General features: G+C 44.3%; 2 protein-coding genes across 3 annotated transcripts in view; one reads left to right on the top strand and one right to left on the bottom strand.

Annotated features, from left to right (window-relative positions):
• Positions 1 to 6,366: 6,366 nt before the first annotated feature.
• Positions 6,367 to 21,066, bottom strand: part of CEMIP2 (cell migration inducing hyaluronidase 2) — an 86,629-nt gene continuing 71,929 nt past the window's right edge. For both annotated transcript variants that reach the window (XM_044265911.1, XM_044265910.1), the window contains exons 20-24: positions 20,358 to 20,577; positions 15,657 to 15,755; positions 11,879 to 12,033; positions 8,755 to 8,858; positions 6,367 to 8,419 (exon numbers count right to left, since the gene is read on the bottom strand). In XM_044265911.1, the coding sequence (XP_044121846.1) occupies positions 8,223 to 8,419; positions 8,755 to 8,858; positions 11,879 to 12,033; positions 15,657 to 15,755; positions 20,358 to 20,577 (775 nt within the window). In that variant the 3' untranslated portion in view covers positions 6,367 to 8,222. The remainder of the gene's footprint in view (positions 8,420 to 8,754; positions 8,859 to 11,878; positions 12,034 to 15,656; positions 15,756 to 20,357; positions 20,578 to 21,066) is intronic.
• Positions 18,208 to 18,975, top strand: LOC122917705 (glutathione S-transferase omega-1-like). The gene has a single exon (XM_044265912.1). It carries the CDS (start codon positions 18,266 to 18,268, stop codon positions 18,947 to 18,949), a length of 684 nt encoding a protein of 227 aa, XP_044121847.1. The 5' UTR covers positions 18,208 to 18,265; the 3' UTR covers positions 18,950 to 18,975.

Below are 21,066 nucleotides of genomic sequence, written 5' to 3'. Positions count from 1 at the left end.
GGAAACAAGAGCCAGAAAATATAGATCATCAATATAATAAAATCACCCTGCCTTTACCCCTCAAAATAATAATTTTGTATTTGTAATTAACCTTCTTCCTCTGGATGAAAGTGCACAGGAAACTCCTAATCCTTGTGATCTCTAATTTTGTTTATATATCATCTATCTATCCACTTGGATCCTCATTTAACCTTGGGGGCATGTGTTTTCAATATAAAGCTGTAACAAAGGAAAGCTGTAATTACCCAATCTCTTCCTTTAAGCTACTGAGATAAGGCGATTTACAGAAATGCAAGACAACTATAAACAAAGGGATTTTCCAGTGCTCAGAGAGCCCAGCTTCCAGGAAGACACTGGAATAAATACTCTTCTTGTGGCCAAGTCCCAGAGCCTGGAATCCAAATGGATTACAGGCTTCAGAGCCAGGTAGGGTTCTCACCCAGTTCTCATCTAGCCTGTGTTCTGAGAACATTGCTTAAGCAGGAGGGAAATTGGGGTGCCTGGGTGGCTCAGTGGGTTAAGCCTCTGCCTTCGGCTCAGGTCATGATCTCAGGGTCCTGGGATCGAGTCCCGCATGGGGTTCTCTGCTTAGCAGGGAGCCTGCTCCCCGCCCCCATCTCTCTGCCTTCTTGAGATTTCTCTCTGTCAAATAAATAAATAAAATCTTAAAAAAAAAAAAAAAAAAGCAGGAGGAAAATCATCATATTATCCATAACCTTCTAAAAGATGATCAGAAGGGATTCCATTCAAATACAAATACCGATACGAGTGGATGGTATTGATCCCATAACCCCATGACTGATTACTTGGTTTGTGGATTTTCCAGATTTGCAACTTCCCCTAGGCTTTGATAGCATCAGCTTCATTTGTAGGTGAAGTATGCAGGAGAGCAAAATTACCTCAAATCGGGTACACAAAACTTCCAGCAACACATTACCGGGAGCATTATAAGCACTGTGGGCTGATATTAAAATGGCATCATTGCCTAAGAGGAAACTAGTTTTAGACATGAGGACTAATCTGACTTTGAATTTGTTTAGCAAGGGCTCGGGTTCCTGAAGGCTGGACATGGAAGGTGTGAGCCGAGCTGTGAGAGGTACAGAGAGGTCCGGGAATGTGGTCTTGGCCAGTCGGACCAGACCAGACCGCAGCAGTGGACCCTGGGGCAGTCGGGAGGAGGCGTGACAAGGAAGAAATGGGGTGCAGAAAAAATTGGGAAATTCCCCTGCCAAAGACACTCATTCTCCAAACCCACCTCTCAGCTTCGGCTTGCCATATCAGCCTAAGCTTTGAACCATTTCACTGTATGTTAGCATCTGTCCCGCTTGATAAGAAGCAAAAGTGAATGGATGCCTGGATGGCTCTGTGGGTTAAGTGTCTGCCTTTGGCTTGGGTCATGATTCCGGGGTCCTGGGATGGAGTCCCACATGGGGCTCCCTGCTCAATGGGGAGCCTGCTTCTGCCTGCTGCTTCCTCTGCTTTCTCTCTCTGACAAATAAATAAAATCTTTAAAAAAAAAATAAGTAAAAGTGAAAACGTGGGTGGTTGAAGGATGGAGTAATAATTAGGAATAAGTTGTTTCTAGTCCATGTTGAGTTTAGGACAAGAGGGATTGGAAGAGCAAACTCTTAGCTGAACTGCACTTTTCCCTCCCAGGAAGGGAGAGCAGAAAGCCGCACACACCAGCCGGGGAACGGGGTGCAGACGCAGGGTCTCAGTCCCCGCTGTCTTCCACAGCTCGTAGCGCTGGCCCGCACACAGCTGGCTTGCTGAGGTACACAGCTGGCGCAACAAAGGGTACAAAGGCTGAGTCCATGAGGACGCTCAAACCGAGTCACTGAACACGTACTGTCTGGCCCAAAGTCGTGTTTTCCAGATACAAACAACTGAGTACAGAAAGTGTGTTAGAACTAGACCCCGGGCTTTCACAGGCACTTTTCAGGGCTTCCCAAATCTGGCATCATCTCCAAAGTCTGCTTTAAACAAAACAGATTCCCTAATCCTTCGCCCTGAAACTACTAAATTAGAATTCACAGGGGTCTGAAAGTCTAAGTTTTGTTTTTTATTTTATTTTGTAAACAAACGACCCAGGCATTGTTATTGTTGATAATGGACCTTGTTTGGGAACCATGATTGTTCTCATTTAATCCCCTTTGTAATTTTACCCCACTATCGCTAGCCCCATTGTATAGACGAGAGAGCTGAAAATCAGGACTAGGGAGGCACCGAAGTCACAAGTCTAGTAAAGAGCCCCGACTGACATCAAACCTAGTCTGGTAGCTAGAACATGCACCAGACCTACAGCAATGAACCAGATTAGGCACTTCACGGTCTCAAATCCACTAACTACTCACGAAGAATCACTTCCCTTAGAAGACTGCTCAAGTGCACATTTTGGGAGGCAAGTAGTTTTGGATGGCTTTTGTCTCCCGGGATCAGAACTCTCTTCTTCCTTGCCACATTGGCAACTAAGGATGCCCCTTGCTCCCTGAGATCTGTAAGATCCTACATTGGCTCCCATGGGCAACCCATGTGATCTAAGCCTTCCGCTCTCAGGAACTGGGTGTTTCAGACCCACATGGGCTGGGGGAGGAGGTGGATGAAGGGAGCCCTGCCACCGTCTCCCAAAGAGTGTCCCACCCTCTGTCCGCAAAGATCAAGTTCATAATCTCCCAAGCTCATCCAACCGCCTCCCACCGCCTTCATAAAGTTTATGTGTTAAAAGGCTTTCACTTACAAATCAAACTGCTCGTATGAAGTCACTCACACTAACCTTAAAAAAAAGAGAGAGAGAGAGAGAGAGAAGTCTGCAATTGACAATTAGTGCTTCCAGGAATGTGAAATCACCAGAGTGGCTATACAGCTCCATCCCAAAGCAAAGAAATGATGCTTTTGTTATTCTGTGTGGCTTGATTGTGGCTTAATGTATATTTTCCTTTAAACTCCTAAAACTAACAAGAACTTGCAGGAAAACAAAGGATGGCAGGAAACAAAGGATGGCTGGCCCTCCAGAGTGGGAACACCCAAGCCAAAGGAATCATCTACTAATGAGAATTTCAGACGATGGAGAGAGGCTTTTATCACAGGCTCCAAACTTCTGCCCCAGGAACAATGACAGACTGTGCTGTGCACATCAGATCTGACTTGCATCTATCACAAAAAGTTCTGGGGAAGATCACGGAGATCAGGGTTCAAAAACACAACATTACGACTTGTTCAGATGTGTTCTCTGCTGAAGGAAAGGAGGGAAAGAGGTAACAAGAGCTCACTAAACCTTATGGGGTCTCAGAAAAATTCTCAGATTTTTCTTTAGAAGAAATACCTGGAGAGCTTGTTATAACATTATATTCCCGGCGCCAACCCCCAGAGATGCCAATTTTCCCGTCTGAGTTGGGGCTGGAGATTCTCCATGTCCATCAAGCACCTCAGGGGATTCTCAGGCTGGTTTTTTCTGTTAACTTTCTAGTTAAAAAATTCTCAAGTCTTCTAGAAGTCCCAAGAAGAAGATAATGAACACCAGTAGACCCTTCACCAAGAGCAAGGGTCAGCAAACGTCCTTCAGTAAAGGTACAGAGTAAACCTTTTCAGCTCTGAAGTCCTGCAGACTCTGTGCCCAGCTAGCACCTCAGGTCTGCCCCTTCTGCCCCTGGGACATGTAGCCCACATGGGAGCAGACGGATGTGGCTGTCTTCCAGTAAGACTTCACTTATCATCACTGAACTTTAATTTTCACATCACAAAATTATTCTCTTCTTTTGACTTTTCCCAACGTGTCACCTTTAAAGATACAAACATCATTCTTGGCTCAGAACTGGTACAAAACCAATCAGGGGTCAAATCTGGCCTCTATGTCACTTCGCCAACCACTGAGGAATTCAATTGTGCTCCTAAGGTCTGTTCTTCTGAGGATGAGCTTGAAATTGATGACTTTTAAAAAATATATATATTATTTATTTATTTGACACAGAGAGAGAGAAGGAAAAAAAGCAGGCTCTCCACAGAGCCGGGAGCACAACATGGGGCTTGACCCCAGGACCCTGGGATCACAACCTGAGCCAAAGGCTGACTTTCAACCAACTGAGCCACTCAGGCGCCCGAAATCGATGACTTCTCTTATCCAGACTACTGTCCATCTTAGGAAAATTGAAAACCTGAATCTATGAGATTGTTTTCTGACAGACTCTCTGATGTATTTTCAGATAGAACATTTCACACCTTCCTACGGCTGATGTTTCTGGATGCCCTGTAGGGCACAGTTCCTTATTTAGAAATGTTCATAGTTCAGTCAGTCATTCCCTAATTTTATCACATAAAATAAAGTCTGTATGTGCCCTTCCCCACAACAAGTGCCTGATTAGCATCTTTTTCAGCTTCTCTCTTTTTAAGAAATATTTATTTATTTATTTATGAGAGAGAGAGAGAGAGAGAAGCAGGCTACCTACTGAACCGGGAGCCTGACAGGGATCAATGCCAGGACCCTGGGATCATGACTTGAGCCAAAGTCAGACTCTTAACTGACTGAGCCACCCAGATATCCCCAGTTTTCTCTTATTTTGAGGACAAATGGATAAAAAACAAAAAAAACCCTCTGCCTTCCAGATGACTCCAATGGCCAAACAAGATGTGAATAGCATTTCGTTCCTTGTGTACAAGGTACTGGGGATGGCTTTCCTTGATTTTTTTCCTCCCTGACTTTTGGTTGAAAATCAGCTCTTGGGGTGCCTGGGTGGCTCAGTTGTTAAATGCCTGCCTTCAGCTCAGGTCATGATCCCAGGGTCCTGGGATTGAGCCCCGCGTGGGGCTCCATGCTCAGCGGGAAGCCTGCTTCTCCCTCTTCTACGCCCCCTGCTTGTGTTCTCTCGCTCACTGTATCTGTCAAATAAGTAAATAAAATCTTTAAATTTAAAAAAAAAGAAAGAAAGAAAGAAAAAGAAAATCCACTCCCACCCAGAGTCTCTGCTTACATTTCCAGCAGACTGGATTGTTGCCAAGTTAAGACAACAGTAATGATACAAATCTGTTACCCAATTACTCCCATTCAGTCTTCATCCTTAGGGGATCTTCTCTGGTTATTAAACATGGTTTCCTAAGTATCTGAAAGCCAAACGAGAATTCTGGAAGGTCAGGTCCAACTCTATCACAGAATCAACAAAGATGGTCATGATGAGATCTGTACACTGACCAAGCTGGAGGGGGAGGAAACCCACTTGAATTCACTAAGTGCATTCCTGTTTATTAAAATGCCTTCCACCGGGCTTATCCGAACATGACCTCATCTCCGAGGGAAGGCACACCTCGTTATCTGAAGCCTTCAAGCGTCTATCACCTCATGGCTTGCCCCTCCTCATTACGAAGTTACCCACTTAATGGCATGAGGATGCGTTTGCTCTCTTCTCACAAAGCTGCAGAACAGGGAAGTCCTAAAACCCCCTCCGCCATCCCTGCATCTCAATGTCAGCTGAGTGGCCACTTGCAGTCACATCCCGAAACCAGACGCCCGCCGTTCACGTTCCTGCAAGCTCCCCTCCAGCTTCAAAAGAAGACTACGTGGCATGCCAGGCTCAGGTGCAGAGGCAGGAACCTCTCAGCAAAGACAAAACCCACGTCTGTGGACATACGAGAAGGCCCTGTGTTTCTCATCAGCCGGCTGATTTGTGGACGGCCACATTTCTGGAGCTCCGCCAATTGCCTCACCTGATGGAATATGCTCATGAACTTGTAAATCACCCTTGAATCCATTTTCCCCATAGAAATAAAACCCATTGCTGGCTTCCCCCCCCCCCTTCCCGGAAATGTATTTAAAAAGTTAGTTGACCAACTTAACAATGTGAGGTGATTAAGGACTGAAAACCATATTTAAAACTCTATTAAAAGAAGACAATAGTGAAGCGCTGTTTAGGGCTGGGAGTTTGGGAATGTAAAAATAATAGATACATGTGATTTTGTTCGAGTCACAAAAAATTACAGACTCGAGTTAAACAGTGTACCTCTTATATGGGCGCAATGCTTTTTAAACCTGGCTGCGTTCTGGAATCACCCAGGAGTTTTAAAAAAATTCCAATACCCAAGCTGCATCCCACACATCTGAGTGTCAGGGTTTGGGGTGGGTCCCAGGCCTTGTTTTTTTTTTTTTGTTTTTTTGTTTGTTTTTTTTGTTTTAAAGCTCCCAGGCAATTCCACTGCACAGGCTCGGTGGAAAAGGTCTGCACTGCAGAAGAGGGTCCTTGCCCTTCTGAAGCTTAGCGTTTCCCAATCTCCCTGGAGGAGAGTTTCCCTTCCTCATCCCTGCCAAGAACTTCTCCACGGCTGGAAGCTGAAATAAAAAATGGCTGATCGATTGACTGAGTCACACGCATATATAAAAAATACATGCACACATATTTTTATTTATTTAACTTAGGCCCTGACAATTAGCATACAAATTAGAAACACTGAGTGCCTCGGAACTTACATAGCCTCTCCAAATCTTTAAAGAACCAAACTCTAAAAAACACACATCGAAGATATTTAAGTCATAAAACACACACCCACACACCCACACACACACACAAACTTGAATCACCTTCAGGAACCATGACCCAATAATATATTTAATAGGTAAGATCTTGTTCATCAATATACAAAAGAAAACAACAGCAACAACCCTCCACTTTAAGACACATGCCCTTACCAAGAGCACTTAGGAGTTAGAATGGTTTATCGGTAGCATTTGAGGTAGCATATTTTGTAAAGTAACAGAAGTTTCAGACCTGCTCTGCAGCCTGTCCGGGATGCCGAGGGACAGACCCTCACTCACCTTTGCTCTTGGTGCAGGAGAGTGAATCTGCCCATGTTCACTGCCAACTCAGCCTGAACTCACTTCCTACCCTCTCACCATGGCCATGTCTATCATACCCTCCTTGTACTGCAGGTTTGGGAAAAGGTGAAGGCGTTTTTTTGATCCTTCTCTCCCCTCGGTGTGGTGTCCTCTCTGGCTGTGGAGTTCATCTTTCTGCTACATGCAAGTCTCACGGGCTGGACACGCATGCACCCAGGGGGAGGGAAATTGCACATCGCGGCACTTTCTTTTTTTAACTGGCTCTAACAATTTAATTAATTAAGAGTGACCAATTCCTCTAATGCTCTGCAGAGTATTGTTACTGAATATCCCCCCCCTCCATGATTCTGGCCCTTCAAAGGCTCTCCCTTTTTCCTCCCCCTGAGTACAATATTTTGGAGTATCGGTGAGCTTTCTGTAAATTTTTCTGGCAGGATGGTGAGCAAAAAAGCTTAAAAAAAAAAAAAAATACTCACAAAAACAACAACAACAAAACCCGGGTACAGGAGCAACCCCGAGAACAAACTTCTCTTGTGCCCTTTGAAATGACCCACGTGTACATTTCAGGAACACGGCCTTCTTCTTTTTAAAAAAAATGTAAATATTCAGCTCAGTTCTGCATGCTAAACACAAATATACAGTCGAAACAGGCTAAGGACTAAAGCTGCAAATATGGTCCCAGCAACTTCAGACCTCGGTGGCACTGATCAAATTTTTTGCCCCGGAGGTACAAGTTTAAAGGGATGTCCAATCCCTAAAGCCCTTTCATCCCAGTATGCTTTCCCTCTGAAAGTTCAACCCTTGGAAGGAATCAATGTACAAATGGATAAAAATAGCACATGCCCCAGGCAAAAAAAAGGCAGGGCATGAGCTGGGCCTGAGTTGCCACGTATGACTCTGCCATCGAGTATCCTATACAATCTGGAAAGGCTGCGGGCCCCGATCCAGCGCCCGGGGCCTCGTGGAACACGTCTGCCACCCGAGTCAACTGCTGACCCAAAGCCAATGACACAACCGGGCATCAGACTACAAGTATCCTAGGTGCTACAGAAGGACTCGGGCCAACCCTCAGAGGTCCCCACCTCCCCCCCCACGGCAAACTGTCACACAGAAGGTGAAGCTACTTACAGTCCCTAAGACACACGAAGTGGCGGGTGAGGGTCAGGAGAAATGCTCTCCGAATACACCAGCCTAACCAACCCAAATAAATTCTTCAACACTTTGTACAACTAGAAGGTGCGCGAGCTGGTATTCAAGCCATCATGTTAAATCCTTTCGTCCCTCTCTGTATCAAGACAGGAAAATGGTTCCATTGGGTTAACAGTGTCATTTTTAAAATGCCATAAATTAAATAAGTTAGTTCACATTTTTTTTCTTCCCCCAGCACTTAAGTTACAGTGAGTCCCTAATGTGCTTTTGCCGTCTGCATGAACAGCTCCAGATCCCTCCGGCGGACAGCGCTGGCTCGAGGACAACCATATTCATCCAGCTGCAAAGGGAGGAACTGTTCGAGCAGCCCGAGGCCCTGGCCAGCAGGACTGGTAAACAGCTTAGCCCAGGATGGTTTAAAGTTTCCGCTGAATCCCAGAAATATGGTACTCCCTTAAAAAAAAAGAAAAAGAAAAAAATGCACCATTTGTCCATCTAAGCATTCCAGGCAAGACCATGCAGGAGGTTGAGTCGGAGGTGAGCAAAACAAAGACAGCTACGAAACAGAAAAGCTACACTTCCTTGCGTCAGCCGATGAACTCTGACCACCCACCTCTTGCCCCAAATAATAAACCACATCCCCAAACACTTCCTATAATGTATCCTTGTTTAAAAGTTATCTTAACGATACCCACTCCAGCAAACTAAGCTCTTGCAGCTTATCCCACCCGAAGAAAGTTTCTATGGCTGGACTCGTAAGAACTTCAAGGAAAAATACAAATACAAACCTTTGTTATAAAGATGAGCCGGTTTGGCTAATCCCAGAGGTACTAAGGAATCGGAAATATTTAAATGCTTTATTTCTCCTCTTGTGCTTAACAGAACAATTGACCTGTACATAAAAGTCAGAAAATTGGAGGGAATTTCAAAAAATCAGCATGTATTAATTGAGTGCCTTTCTGAACTGAATACAGCAGAAAAATACTAGATAAAAGCAGAGCTAAAAACAAACAGGAAGCAAAACAACAAAACAAAACCCAGATGCTTTTCACATCCCTGCTGTTCCAAGTTCAGGCTCCACGCCACCCCCAGAACCCACCCAGGACCCACATTGCTCCTGTAAGGTGTCTCCAAGTGTTGGGAAAGCCAAGGTCATTGAGGTCAGTTAACCCAGTGAGTGAACTGGGACTCACCTCTTTTATATTAATAAGGGAAGCTGATTTTGTTTCAGATGCTCTATCTGTTCATGTCCTATTATCTATTTATAAAATAAATGAATAAATGCCAGTTCTAAAAAGAAATAAAGTCTGTGCCCCATGGTTTGGTTTAAATTCCCTGTTTATTATGTAGCATATCAACACATATACTTAAATCCATTTGCAGATTTTCTCTTCTCCTGATCTCTCTCTCTCTCTCTCAACTCTGCCAGTGTCACATGGGCTTAATTACTATGGCCTCATGATTTATTTTAATATGTTATAAAACAGGCTCGTTGCATTATTTTAAGTTGTTTACAAATATCTTATTACTCTCCCACAGTTACTCTTCCACTGTTCTTTTCTTCAACTCTTATATAACCATTAGTATTCATCTTCTTTTTTTTTTTTTTAGATTTTATTTATTTATTTGACAGAGATCACAAGCAGGCAGAGAGAGAGTGAGAGGAGGAAGCAGGCTCCCCACGGAGCAGAGAGCCTGATGTGGGGCTTGATCCCAGGACCCTGGAATCGTGACCTGAGCTGAAGGCAGAGGCTTTAACCCACTGAGCCACCCAGGCACCCCCAGTATTCATTTTCTTAATGTGGGTCTTGATATGTTGACGTCATCCTAAAGCAGGGGAGACCACTCAGCGTCAGGACAGAGGTTTGACCACAGCAAACCTACAGGCCTGACCCTCTTCCTCAGGCTTGTCCCATGAGATCACTTACAGATCCCCAGGGCCCCACTCACCCCAGTGTGTGCCTAGTTTTCTAGAAGACACTGGTAGCTGCTCCATAACTTCTGAAATCTTTGTTAAGATACAACATACAGGACCTCCTGGGTGGCTCAGTCGGTTAAGCGTCTGCCTAGGCTTAGGTCATGATCCCAGGGTGCAGGGATCTAGACCATATGTTGGGCTTCTTGCTCAGTGAGGAGTCTGCTCCTCTCTTTCCCTCTATGCCTACACTCTCTCTCTCTCAAATAAATAAATAAAATCGTAAGGGGGGGAAATACAATATACATACAGAAAAGTATCATTAAGTGTATAGCATTTTGAATTTCTGCACATGATGTACTTACATAACCAGCCTACATGAAGAAACAGAGCGCTACCCACATCTTTTTTTTTTTTTTTTTTTTTTTTTAAGATTTTTTATTTATTTTATTTGACAGAGAGAGAGATCACAAGTAGGCAGAGAGGCAGGCAGAGACAGAGGGGAAGCAGGCTCCCTGCTGAGCAGAGAGCCCGATGCGGGGCTCGATCCCAGGACCCTGAGATCATGACCTGAGCCGAAGGCAGCGGCTTAACCCACTGAGCCACCCAGGCGCCCCAGCGCTACCCACATCTTAAAAGTCTTCCTTCAGTACCCTTTCCAGAAACAACCTAGTGACTTTTTAATAAGCTGGTTTTAACTCTTAAATCTATAGGGTACCTTACAGGACTGCCGTGTTATCCTAAAAGTTTTTGGTGAGCAGTATATCCTGGAGGGGTTCAGGTGAACTGAGTAAACATACCCACCATCAGCAAAAATCTTTAAATCCTTAAAGAAAATTGAGGCCTTGGAAAGGAATTCCCTAAAAGTATCTCAAAGCAGAAAGTAGAGCTGTAATATTCAGCACACTGAATATTACAGTCAAATAATCCAGTGACTTTATTTGTAATTTGGTCCTGTCAGGGTGTCTGGGTGGCTCACTGGGTTAAGCCTCTGCCTTCAGCTTGGGTCATGAACCCAAGGTCCTGGGATCGAGCCCCGCATTGGGCTCTCTGCTCAGCGGGGAGCCTGCTTCCCCCACAAATCTCTCTCTGTCTGCCTCTCTGCCTGCTTGCGATCTCTGCCTGTCAAATGAATAAGTAAAACCTTAAAAAAAAAAACAAAAACTTTTTTGGTCCTGTCATATGTAAAGAGCACAAGTCATCAGATGATGGAAGATGCATTCAAAAACCAGACAGGACCTTACTCCCCAGGAAGCTTATGCTTCCTTTAGCTCCCTCACCGAACAAAGGTCTGCATGTAAGTTAGCGTCTGGTGCACAGCCAGGCGGCAAAGAGGAGCCTGAATTCATCTCCTTGCCTCCAGGCAGGTTCTAACCACCCCCCACAAAAAGAAAGGTTTTGCTCATGTGCATTCTTCTTCAGAGACCAAAAAAGCAAAACCCATCAGTCCAGGGCTTTTAAAAGAGAGACCAGATACTAGTCCACTTAAAACTGAATTGACTCCTTTCCAGTCACTTCCACCTGAGCTAGGTGGGGAATTCACAGCACAATGCCACCTGAGGACTTATCAGTACCATGGATGGCCACGAAGGTCAAACTGTCTATAAAATTGCTTTAAACTGGAAATGAACCTTCTGAGTAAGTTAGGTGCAATATAATCAACCAAACACTAAAAAGTGGGAAAATATTGTTTAATATTTCAAAATATTGAACTTTCAAAATATTGAAATTCTGAACTTTCAAAATATTGAATTCCCACGTGAAGAGCCTTCACACCATTTGCAAACTCCACTCACATCTGGGCTTTCACCAAGCAATGCTATGCAGCTTGGACCATGGGCGCCAATCTCTCTGAGACGAGGAAGAAATGACCGCCTTTCAACAGTCCTAAAAGCCCACACCACAAAAGGGTGGAAAGACAAACCAAAGCTCAAGAGTTAACCAGGTGTCACCTGTTGCGATGGTCCGTCCCCTCTTGCAGAACAAGCGTCACCTACCTTGGAGGGATGCCTGTTCTCAAATACTCTTCCATGCGACTGACATCAGCAGGAGAGAAAATCTTTTTTTCCATTAACCGGAAGGGAACGCTACAGGCATCCACAATAAGGAGGAGGACACCTGCGTTCTGGATGGTAAAGTCGGTGCCGTTGACCTGGAAACAGAGAAACATCTGCTGTCATCACCCCGTTCCTATCTCCAAGAAGAATCTTTCTAGCCTTCCCCGACACAGAAACCCCCCATTAGAGTTTAGGTTTGGAACACTGAAGGAGCCAGATGGCCTCACCTCCTTTGTTCCACCCATAGCTCTCCCTTAAAATCAAAACGTAATGGGGTAATTTCACCAGGATGTAAGCCACAAGGTATTAATAAATTTTGTTCATAATTTATTGTGAGCTGAAATTTCCAGTAGTCCTCTCTAAATTAAATTAGTGCTTTGAGACCTCTTCAAGAAAAAGGAACTCCAGACACATCCAAATATCATTAACTCGTCAGCCAGAAAAGAAGGGGAAAAAAACTCGCTGGACTAAAAAATGACTGAACACTAATTTAAGCCATAGGCACTCTTTCTATTTTAGATATGTAAAATTGGGGCGCCTGGCTGGCTCAGTCAGAGGAGTGGGTGGCTTTTGATCTTGGGGTCCTGAGTTTAAGCCCTGAACTAATATAGAGATTACTTAAAGAAATAAAAACTAAAAAGAAAAAGAAAAGGTTTTTCTTGGGGGAAAATGTGTAAAATCATAAACTATGCTAAAAGCTAACAACACTTGTTCATATTTGGGGAAATAGCACTTAAATTTTATTTATTTTTTTTAAGAATTTATTTATTTGAATAAAAAAATTTAAAAAAAAAAGAATTTATTTATTTGAGAGGAAGAGCGGGGGTGGGGGCAGAAAGATAAGCAGATTCCGCACTAAGCACAGAGCCCAACACAGGACTCGATCCCAGAACCCGCAGATCATAGGCCCAAGCCAAAGTCAGACGCCCAATTGACTGAGCCACCCAGGTGCCCCTAAATTTTATTTCTAATCACTACTTGTCTCACAGGAGTCAAATGACTTTGTTGGCTACGTTTATATTGTTCTAATCCAGGGAACAATTCTGAAAATCCTTGAGATCAAGTACCACTTCATACTTGGGAAGATGGGAAATGATTCTCTTATTTTTAAAAAAATCTGAATACCTAAAACTGAGATACATTTGAGAAAAAATACATAATGATCCTCTACACACTTAAACTGTCCTCTTGAAAAGAACCCCCTAAAAACCTATTGCTTAAAGAAATCACAAAAGACTAAAGCGACACCATGTCCTAGCAAAGACTTCAGGCAATGCTTGGGTAAACCACTGGAGGTAAATATGACAGAACACAATGTTGTGGGACTTTTCTGGGGTCCTGAGCACCCAGTGTGCAGCAAAGGAGTTTAAAATGTGTCTTCAGACGCTGGAGCAGAGCCTGCCTGAGATTTATTGGGCGAGCCAAACATTATCTTCTCGAAGTGTTTAGTGAAGTTAGTAGAGCAGAGAGACTAAGCACCCACTCGCTTCCCTTCTGCAATGGATTGCCACGCCAACAAGGCTGGGGTGAGGTTCTCCACGCCACCCACTGCCCTGAGATGCTGAGCTAACAAGTTTTATGCCAGAAAAAACCTACATCATGGGGGCACCTGGGTGGCTCAGTGGGTTAAGCCTCTGCCTTCAGCTCCCGTCATGATCTCAGGGTTGGGGACTGAGCCCCGCATCGGGCTCTCTGCTCAGCAGGGAGCCTGCTTCCTCCTCCCTCTGCCTACCTCTCTGGCTACTTGTGATCCCTGTCAAATAATAAAAATCTTAAAAAAAAAAAAAAAAAAAAAAAGCTACATCATGAACATACTACAAAATGAACTGCTGCTAACAGAGGGCCACAGGCATAAATACATAGTTAGGAAATCTTTGAGCTCCATTTAAATAGGGATAGTCTCTATTTATTTATTTTAAATTTTGTGTATGTGAAGTCACGAGATCCATCCACTTAACCAATTTTAACTGTACAATACATAATTACGGACCATAGGGACAAGGGGGGTAGAGCAGACCTGAAGACCTTATTCATCTTACTCACCTGAAACGACATGCCTGTTGATGAGTAACACACCATTTCACCCTCCTCTCCCCCCACGCAGGGACAGTCTTAATTCAGGGTTGTTAAGAAGTTTCTGATTCAGAGCTCAGTCCTGGAGACGGATGATGATGATGCTTACACACCATCTGAATGTACTTCACGCCACTGAACTATACACTTAAAAATGGGTAAGACAGGGGTGCCGGGGTGGCTCAGTGGGTTAAGCGCTGCCTTCGGCTCAGGTCATGATCTCAGGGTCCTGGGATCGAGTCCCGCATCCGGCTCTCTGCTCAGCGGGGAGCCTGCTTCCTCCTTCTCTCTCTCTGCCTGCCTCTCTGCCTATTTGTGATATCTCTCTGTCAAATAAATAAATAAAATCTTTAAAAAAAAAAATGGGTAAGACAATGAATTCGATGTTACGTATATTTTAACACAATAAAAGAAATTGGGAAAGGAAAGAAAACGAGTAAGAGGCAATTTTGTCCGCATACATATGGATTTGTGGCTGTTTTGCCCACCACGTTAAAAAACTGAGCTCCTGGGGGCGCCTGGGTGCTCAGTGGGTTAAGCCTCTGCCTTCGGCTCAGGTCATGATCTCAGGGTCCTGGGATCGAGTCCCACATCAGGCTCTCTGCTCAGTAGGGAGCCTGCTTCCTCCTCTCTCTCTGCCTGCCTCTCTGCCTACTTGTGATCTCTCTCCCGCTGTCAAATAAATAAATAAAGTCTTTAAAAAAAAAAAAAAAAAAAAGAGGTAGACTTTTCCAGTTACAGAATGTGTAAGTCACAGGAAGGAAAAGTACAGCATAGGGAAGAGAGTCAATAATACTGTAGTAACTTTGTGTGGTGACAGGTGGTAACTACACTTACCACAGTGAGCATTTCATAACGTACACAGATGTCAAATCGCTATGTGGAACGCCTGAAACTAATGTCATACTGTAGGTCAGTTATACCTCAGTTACCAAAAAAAAGAAAAAATGAGCTTTTTAGAGAGACCACGTGGGGGGCGCCTGGGTGGTTCAGTGGGTTAAGCCTCTGCCTTCGGCTCAGGTCATGACCCCAGAGTCCTGGGATAAGCCCCGCATCAGGGTCCCTGCTTCTTTCTCCCTCTCGCCCTCTGTCACTCCTCCTGCTTGTGCTCTCTCCCCCCACTCTTAAATAAATAAATAAAATCTTTTAAAAAATTAAAATTAAATTTTTAAATAAGTAAATAAATCAAGACACCGCATGAGACTGGGACCAGGCCCGGCTAGACATCTGTTAGGTGGTTAGATGCCTGCCCTGCCGAGAGCTCCTTAGACAGTGGCACTCGGGTCAACCTGATTTGGAACAGACTTCATGCCAAGAGCGGGTCACCCCTGGCTAGCCGGGCTCTTCGGTCACATTCTACGTGTTGCCAAGGAGCCTCAGGCCTACACTTTCTTAAACCCACCTAGAAGAGAGGACTAACACTCCGTGAACCAATTTCAACATTCACTCGAAGTCATCAAAACACAATCTAGAGAGAAAAAAGACTGGATACGTTTAACGTGTGTAAAAATGCAAACGTTTAGGAGGTATTTGTAGCTCGACCACATTGCTCGCCACCCAGTGACTGTTGCCAGAGAGAATTCATGTCACCCGACGAAACACAACAGTGAGAAGCTGAGGCCGGGGATGTGCCGACCGTACTTACAGAGATAATAGTCAGGTCTCCACGCTGAGTCTCTGCTTTACTGGGTGACTGGAACTGCACCAGGAGGTAGCTTTTATGAGGATCGCTGGTAAACACCACCTAAACGGGGGAGAAATCCCGTATTTCTGTCAACCACATCTTCCTTCAAAGGGGCCTCAACATCAACTCAATTATATGAAATCCAATGGTGCTGGGGTACCCCCCCCCCCAGTGAACTTTTTGTACAGACGGAATGGCCTGGAATTCCCTCTTTGGATCCAGATTTAACTCAAGAACTGTATGTTCCTCATTTTCTGGAATAATCCCAGTCTCAAATAATTGAAATCTTGTTCAGGAAATCAATTCTGCAAGTGACTACGTAAATGTGCTTCACACTTAGATCTTTGTCCTTTTCAGACCAGTTATCTTAAACTGGGACCCAGTCACTCCAGAACTAAGAAAAGTAAAGGTGACAAGGATTATACTTCAAAACCTTTCAGCTGGGGCGTCTGGGTGGCTCAGTGGGTTAAGCCACTGCCTTCGGCTCAGGTCATGAGCTCAGGATCCTGGGATCGAGTCCCACATCGGACTCTCTGCTCAGCAGAGAGCCTGCTTCCTCCTCTCTCTCTCTCTCTGCCTACTTTGATCTTTCTTTGTCAAATAAATAAATTATTAAAAAAAAAAGAAAAAAAAAAAAAAACCATTCAGCCGGTGGTGCATCACCAAGCTAAAGTCCTGACCTGACTTGCGCTGTGTCCCATAAATCAAGCTACCCGCTACATCCAGGTCCCTAATCCCACTGTTCTATCGCCTTCTGCAGGAACCAGAGCAACCTGGCTTTCCCATACGTGCTTTATCTCCTTTCCCGCCACTTTGCCTTTGCAGATGTTGTTCCCTCCCCCCAGAATGCCCTTCCTTGTTTCCCTCCACTCCTTGAAATCACTCCCAGCCTCCAAATCCCACCTTACACCTCCTCCCTAAAAGCCTTCCTCTCAATTAAAAGCAGGCCGAACTCTCACACAGTTTAGCACTTCAAGTATATATTCCTTACGAATGCGTGTAGACAACTTCATTCCAAGGGCAAACAATCGTCATGATACTCAACGTTTAGAAGCCCCAGTTTAGAGGGGCGCCTGGGTGGCTCAGTGGGTTAAAACCTCTGCCTTTGGCTCAGGTCATGGTCTCAGGGTTCTGGGATCGAGCCCCGCATCAGGCTCTCTGCTCAGCCGGGAGCCTGCTTCCCCCTACCTCTCTCTCTCTCTGCCTGCCTCTCTGTCTATTGTGATCTCTGTCTGTCAAATAAATAAATAAAATCTTTTTTAAAAAAAAGAAGCTCAGGTTTAGAGTCAAAAGTCTGCATGAATTTTCCTACTTACTCCTCATGAACATGTGTTTCTTTTTGATATTTGATTTGATATTGATATGCAAAACAAATTAATCCCTTCAAATTTCCAAGTAAAAGTGAGGTTTCCAACTGCTTCAAGTAATTTGCAATTGCACCAAGTCAGTAATCGATACATTTTTAAAAAATAAATTCTAGGGGCGCCTGGGTGGCTCAGTGGGTTAAGCCTCTGTCTTCGGCTCGGGTCATGATCTCAGGGTCCTGGGATTAAGTCCCACATCGGGCTCTCTGCTCAGCAGGGAGCCTGCTTCCTCCTCTCTCTCTGCCTGTGTCTCGGCCTACTTGTGATCTCTGTCAAATAAATAAATCAAGTCTTTTAAAAAAATAAATAAATAAATAAATTCTAAACAATGTTTTAAGCACACACACACAAAAAACTAGGAGTGCTAAACATTAATATATGGAACCATTTAGATAGGCTTAGGATATTTCCAATGATAATTATTTTTATAAATTACCATGTTGTGATTGCTTTAATAAATTATATGATCTTTTCTGTAGTGAAGGACTTTTAACAAATTCAGCTTGAGAATTAGGCTAAAGAATTTACTTCCCCACTAAGATTATCTAAAAGTATCACTTTAGGGGCACCTGGGTGGCTAAGTCAGTTAAGCGACTGACTCTTTTTTTTTTTTTTTTTTTAAGATTTTATTTATTTATTTGACAGAGAGAAATCACAAGTAGATGGAGAGGCAGGCAGAGAGAGAGAGAGGGAAGCAGGCTCCCTGCTGAGCAGAGAGCCCGATGCGGGACTCGATCCCAGGACCCCGCGATCATGACCTGAGCCGAAGGCAGAGGCTTAACCCACTGAGGCACCCAGGCGCCCAGCGACTGACTCTTGATTGCGGCTCAGGTCATAATCTCAAGGGTTGTGAACTGAGCCCTGTGTCAGGCTCCGTGCTCAGGAGGTAGTCTGCTTGAGATTCTTCTCTCTCTTCCTCTCCCTCCATCCCTACCCCCAAGAAAATAAAAATGAAAATAAAATAAAAAATAAATAAAACGTCACTTTGACAGTCAACATATTACATGGGACGAGCAAGGATCTATAGAAACGTCTTCATGTACGTGGCTGGCTTGGTTGGTGGGTGGGTTGATAGGCTGGTTTTATTTGAGGTGCAGAATGGAAGTGGGACAAGGATATGAAAGACTGAAACTGTGGATAGTGAGTTGCCACTGAAAAAATATTCAGGCAAACCCGGAGCGTGAGATCAGTCTGTGCTGCGCCGCGATGTCGGGGTCGGCCAGGAGCCTGGCGAAGGGAAGCGCGCCCCCGGGACCCGTCCCTGAGGGTCTGATCCGCGTCTACAGCATGAGGTTCTGCCCGTACGCCCAGAGGACACTCCTGGTTCTGAAGGTTAAGGGAATCAGGCATGAAATCATCAACATCAACCTGAAAAGTAAGCCTGAGTGGTTCTTCAAGAAGAATCCCTTTGGCCTGGTGCCAGTTCTGGAAAACAGTCAGGGTCAACTGATCTACGAATCTGCCATCACCTGTGAGTACCTGGATGATGTATATCCAGGAAAGAAGCTATTGCCAGATGACCCCTATGAGAAAGCTCGCCAGAAGATAGTGTTTGAGTTATTTTCTAAGGTCCCATCTTTGGTAACAAGCCTTTTGAGAAAACAGAATGAGGAAGACTGCTCTGGCCAAAAAGAAGAATTGCGGAAAGAAATCAGCGAGCTAGAGGAGGTTCTTACCAATAAGAAGACAACCTTCTTTGGTGGCAATTCTCTTTCTATGATTGATTACCTCATCTGGCCCTGGTTTGAACGAATGGAAATTCTGGAGTTAAATGATTGTGTAGACCACACTCCAAAACTTAAGCTCTGGATGGCAGCCATGAGGAAAGATCCTGCGGTATCAGCCCTCCTCATGGAGCCCAAGGCCCTTCGAGGTTTCCTCAACCTCTAATTGCAGAACAGCCCCGAGGCCTGTGACTATAGGCTCTGATGGGGGCAAGAGTTGGCAGGGAAGAAATGTCTGATATTTTCCTTCACTAAAATGAATAAAATAAGCTTTAATTAAAAAAAAATATATTCATATATGATAACAGGAAGAATAAATCCATGTTCCGCTTTCTGCTTCTTACTGTCACCCACAGGCAAAAACAAAGGAAAAACATTTCTGATTCAGCAGGACTAGGGCAGGGCCAAGGATTCTAAGATCTTCTAAGTTCCCAGGTGATGCTGATGTGGTTGATCTGGGACCACACTTTGAGAACCATTTTCTGTAACCTATATTTGTTGTGCAAAACTTAAATATTAATTAGAGCAATATCAACTCTATACTTCCTTTTTACTTGGAGCTGGTCTGACCTCCTCTGAAAACCCATGCCCAGTCTGACCTCATTATTTTGGATTTACTTTCATTGCCACATGTTCTTAAGATCCAGAGGGAAGCCTTGTAATTAAGAAGGAAAAGAATTTTGCTTCTAGCCAAAGTTAGTTTGTAATTTTAATTACAGGTAAATGTAATAGCAAATGCTTCAAAATCAACAGTAACTTTCCACCTTAAGGAGGGGGCAATTTTCAATAGGAGTTGCATTTTTTTTTTTGAAGATTTTATTTATTTATTTGTCAGAGAGAGCGAGCACAGGCAGACAGAGTGGCAGAGGGAGAAGCAGGCTCCCCGCGGAGCAAGGAGCCCGATGTGGGACTCGATCCCAGGATGCTGGGATCATGACCTGAGCCGAAGGCAGATGCTTAACCAACTGAGCCACCCAGGTGTCCGCATTTTTTTAAGATTTATTTATTTTGGTGGGGGAAGGGCAGAGGCAGAGGGAGAGAGAATCTCAAGCTGGTTCCCTGCTTAGCGCAGAGCCCAGCACCGGGCTGGATCTCACAGCCCTGAGATCAGGACCTCAGCCAAAATCAGAAGTCAGACACTCAACCGACTGAGCCACCCAGGTGCCTCATATAGCAGCTGCATTTTTGGAAGAGAAATTTTATAGTTCTCAATAAAAGAAAGTACTTTTCTACAGCACGGACATGTAAACCCAATAGCAATATTTTAACAGAATCACACCTGAGGGGGAAAGAAAACGAGGACCAGAAAATCCACAGCCATCCCCAGTAAACTGCTGTATCTCAGGGGTCAGATATTTCTATTACGAATTTGGACTAGTTTACTTCTTAGGCTTACTGCATTCTAGAATGGGCCAAAATTCAGGAGAAATCCCGCAGTACTTACAACTTGGCAAGACACATGTTCCCAAGAGAAACGTGCCTCTTGCCAAAATAAAGAAACAAACAAAAAACAAAACAGAACACTGCTTTCAGTTCTTCCTCCCCCGCACAGCCCAGTCTTCTCCCTGACCTACCTGGCGGGTCCCGCAGTCTTGACAGAGCCTGGTGAGCATGGAAGGCATCCGCTTGAGGGCCGACGGCTTCCTGGAATACTGGGGATACGCTCTGGCCATGCAGTTACTGGTATCTTTTGAGTCCGTCGCTGCCTGGATCTTGACTCTTTCGCATCCCTGAGATGAACAGTAACTGTGGCCATCCCTGTGGCTTTTGGCTTTGAGATACAGAAACAGCAACCTGAGAACACAAACCGGTCCACGGGGTGTTAGCCGGCCTCTCACAAACTCACGGAAATGCCTCCCACTGGCTCATGGCCCAGAAGGCTGTTCCTCTAATAAAGTAACTTTTCCTTAAAAGAAAATAAATTACAAAACTAAGAAAGTTGATTCTCCTTCCTTTCTATCCTTCCAGGGCCCTAAGTCAAATGCAAAATGCAGCACTACTTTTATGAGACATTTTGATAACCCGATTCAATCATTCTGGAACATACCAAAGTTCATTCCTGCAGCAAATTACTTCAAGAGGTAATTTGGAAAGATGGACTTTGGTTTGGTTCAAACTTCCTTGGAAAATTTTAGACTTATATTGAGTTTATGATTTCGTAAATTAGTGTGTGGTTTTTTGGGGGAGGGGTGGTTTATTAATCATTTCAGTTTAAGGCATAAATTCGAAATAAATAAAAATAGCAACAGCGACGTGCTTGCTACGGTCTCCCATCAATTCTTG

Source organism: Neovison vison, chromosome 9 (assembly GCF_020171115.1).
Source record: "Neovison vison isolate M4711 chromosome 9, ASM_NN_V1, whole genome shotgun sequence".
NCBI classification, from domain to species: domain Eukaryota; kingdom Metazoa; phylum Chordata; class Mammalia; order Carnivora; family Mustelidae; genus Neogale; species Neogale vison.
This window is presented reverse-complemented; position numbering and strand designations above follow the sequence as displayed.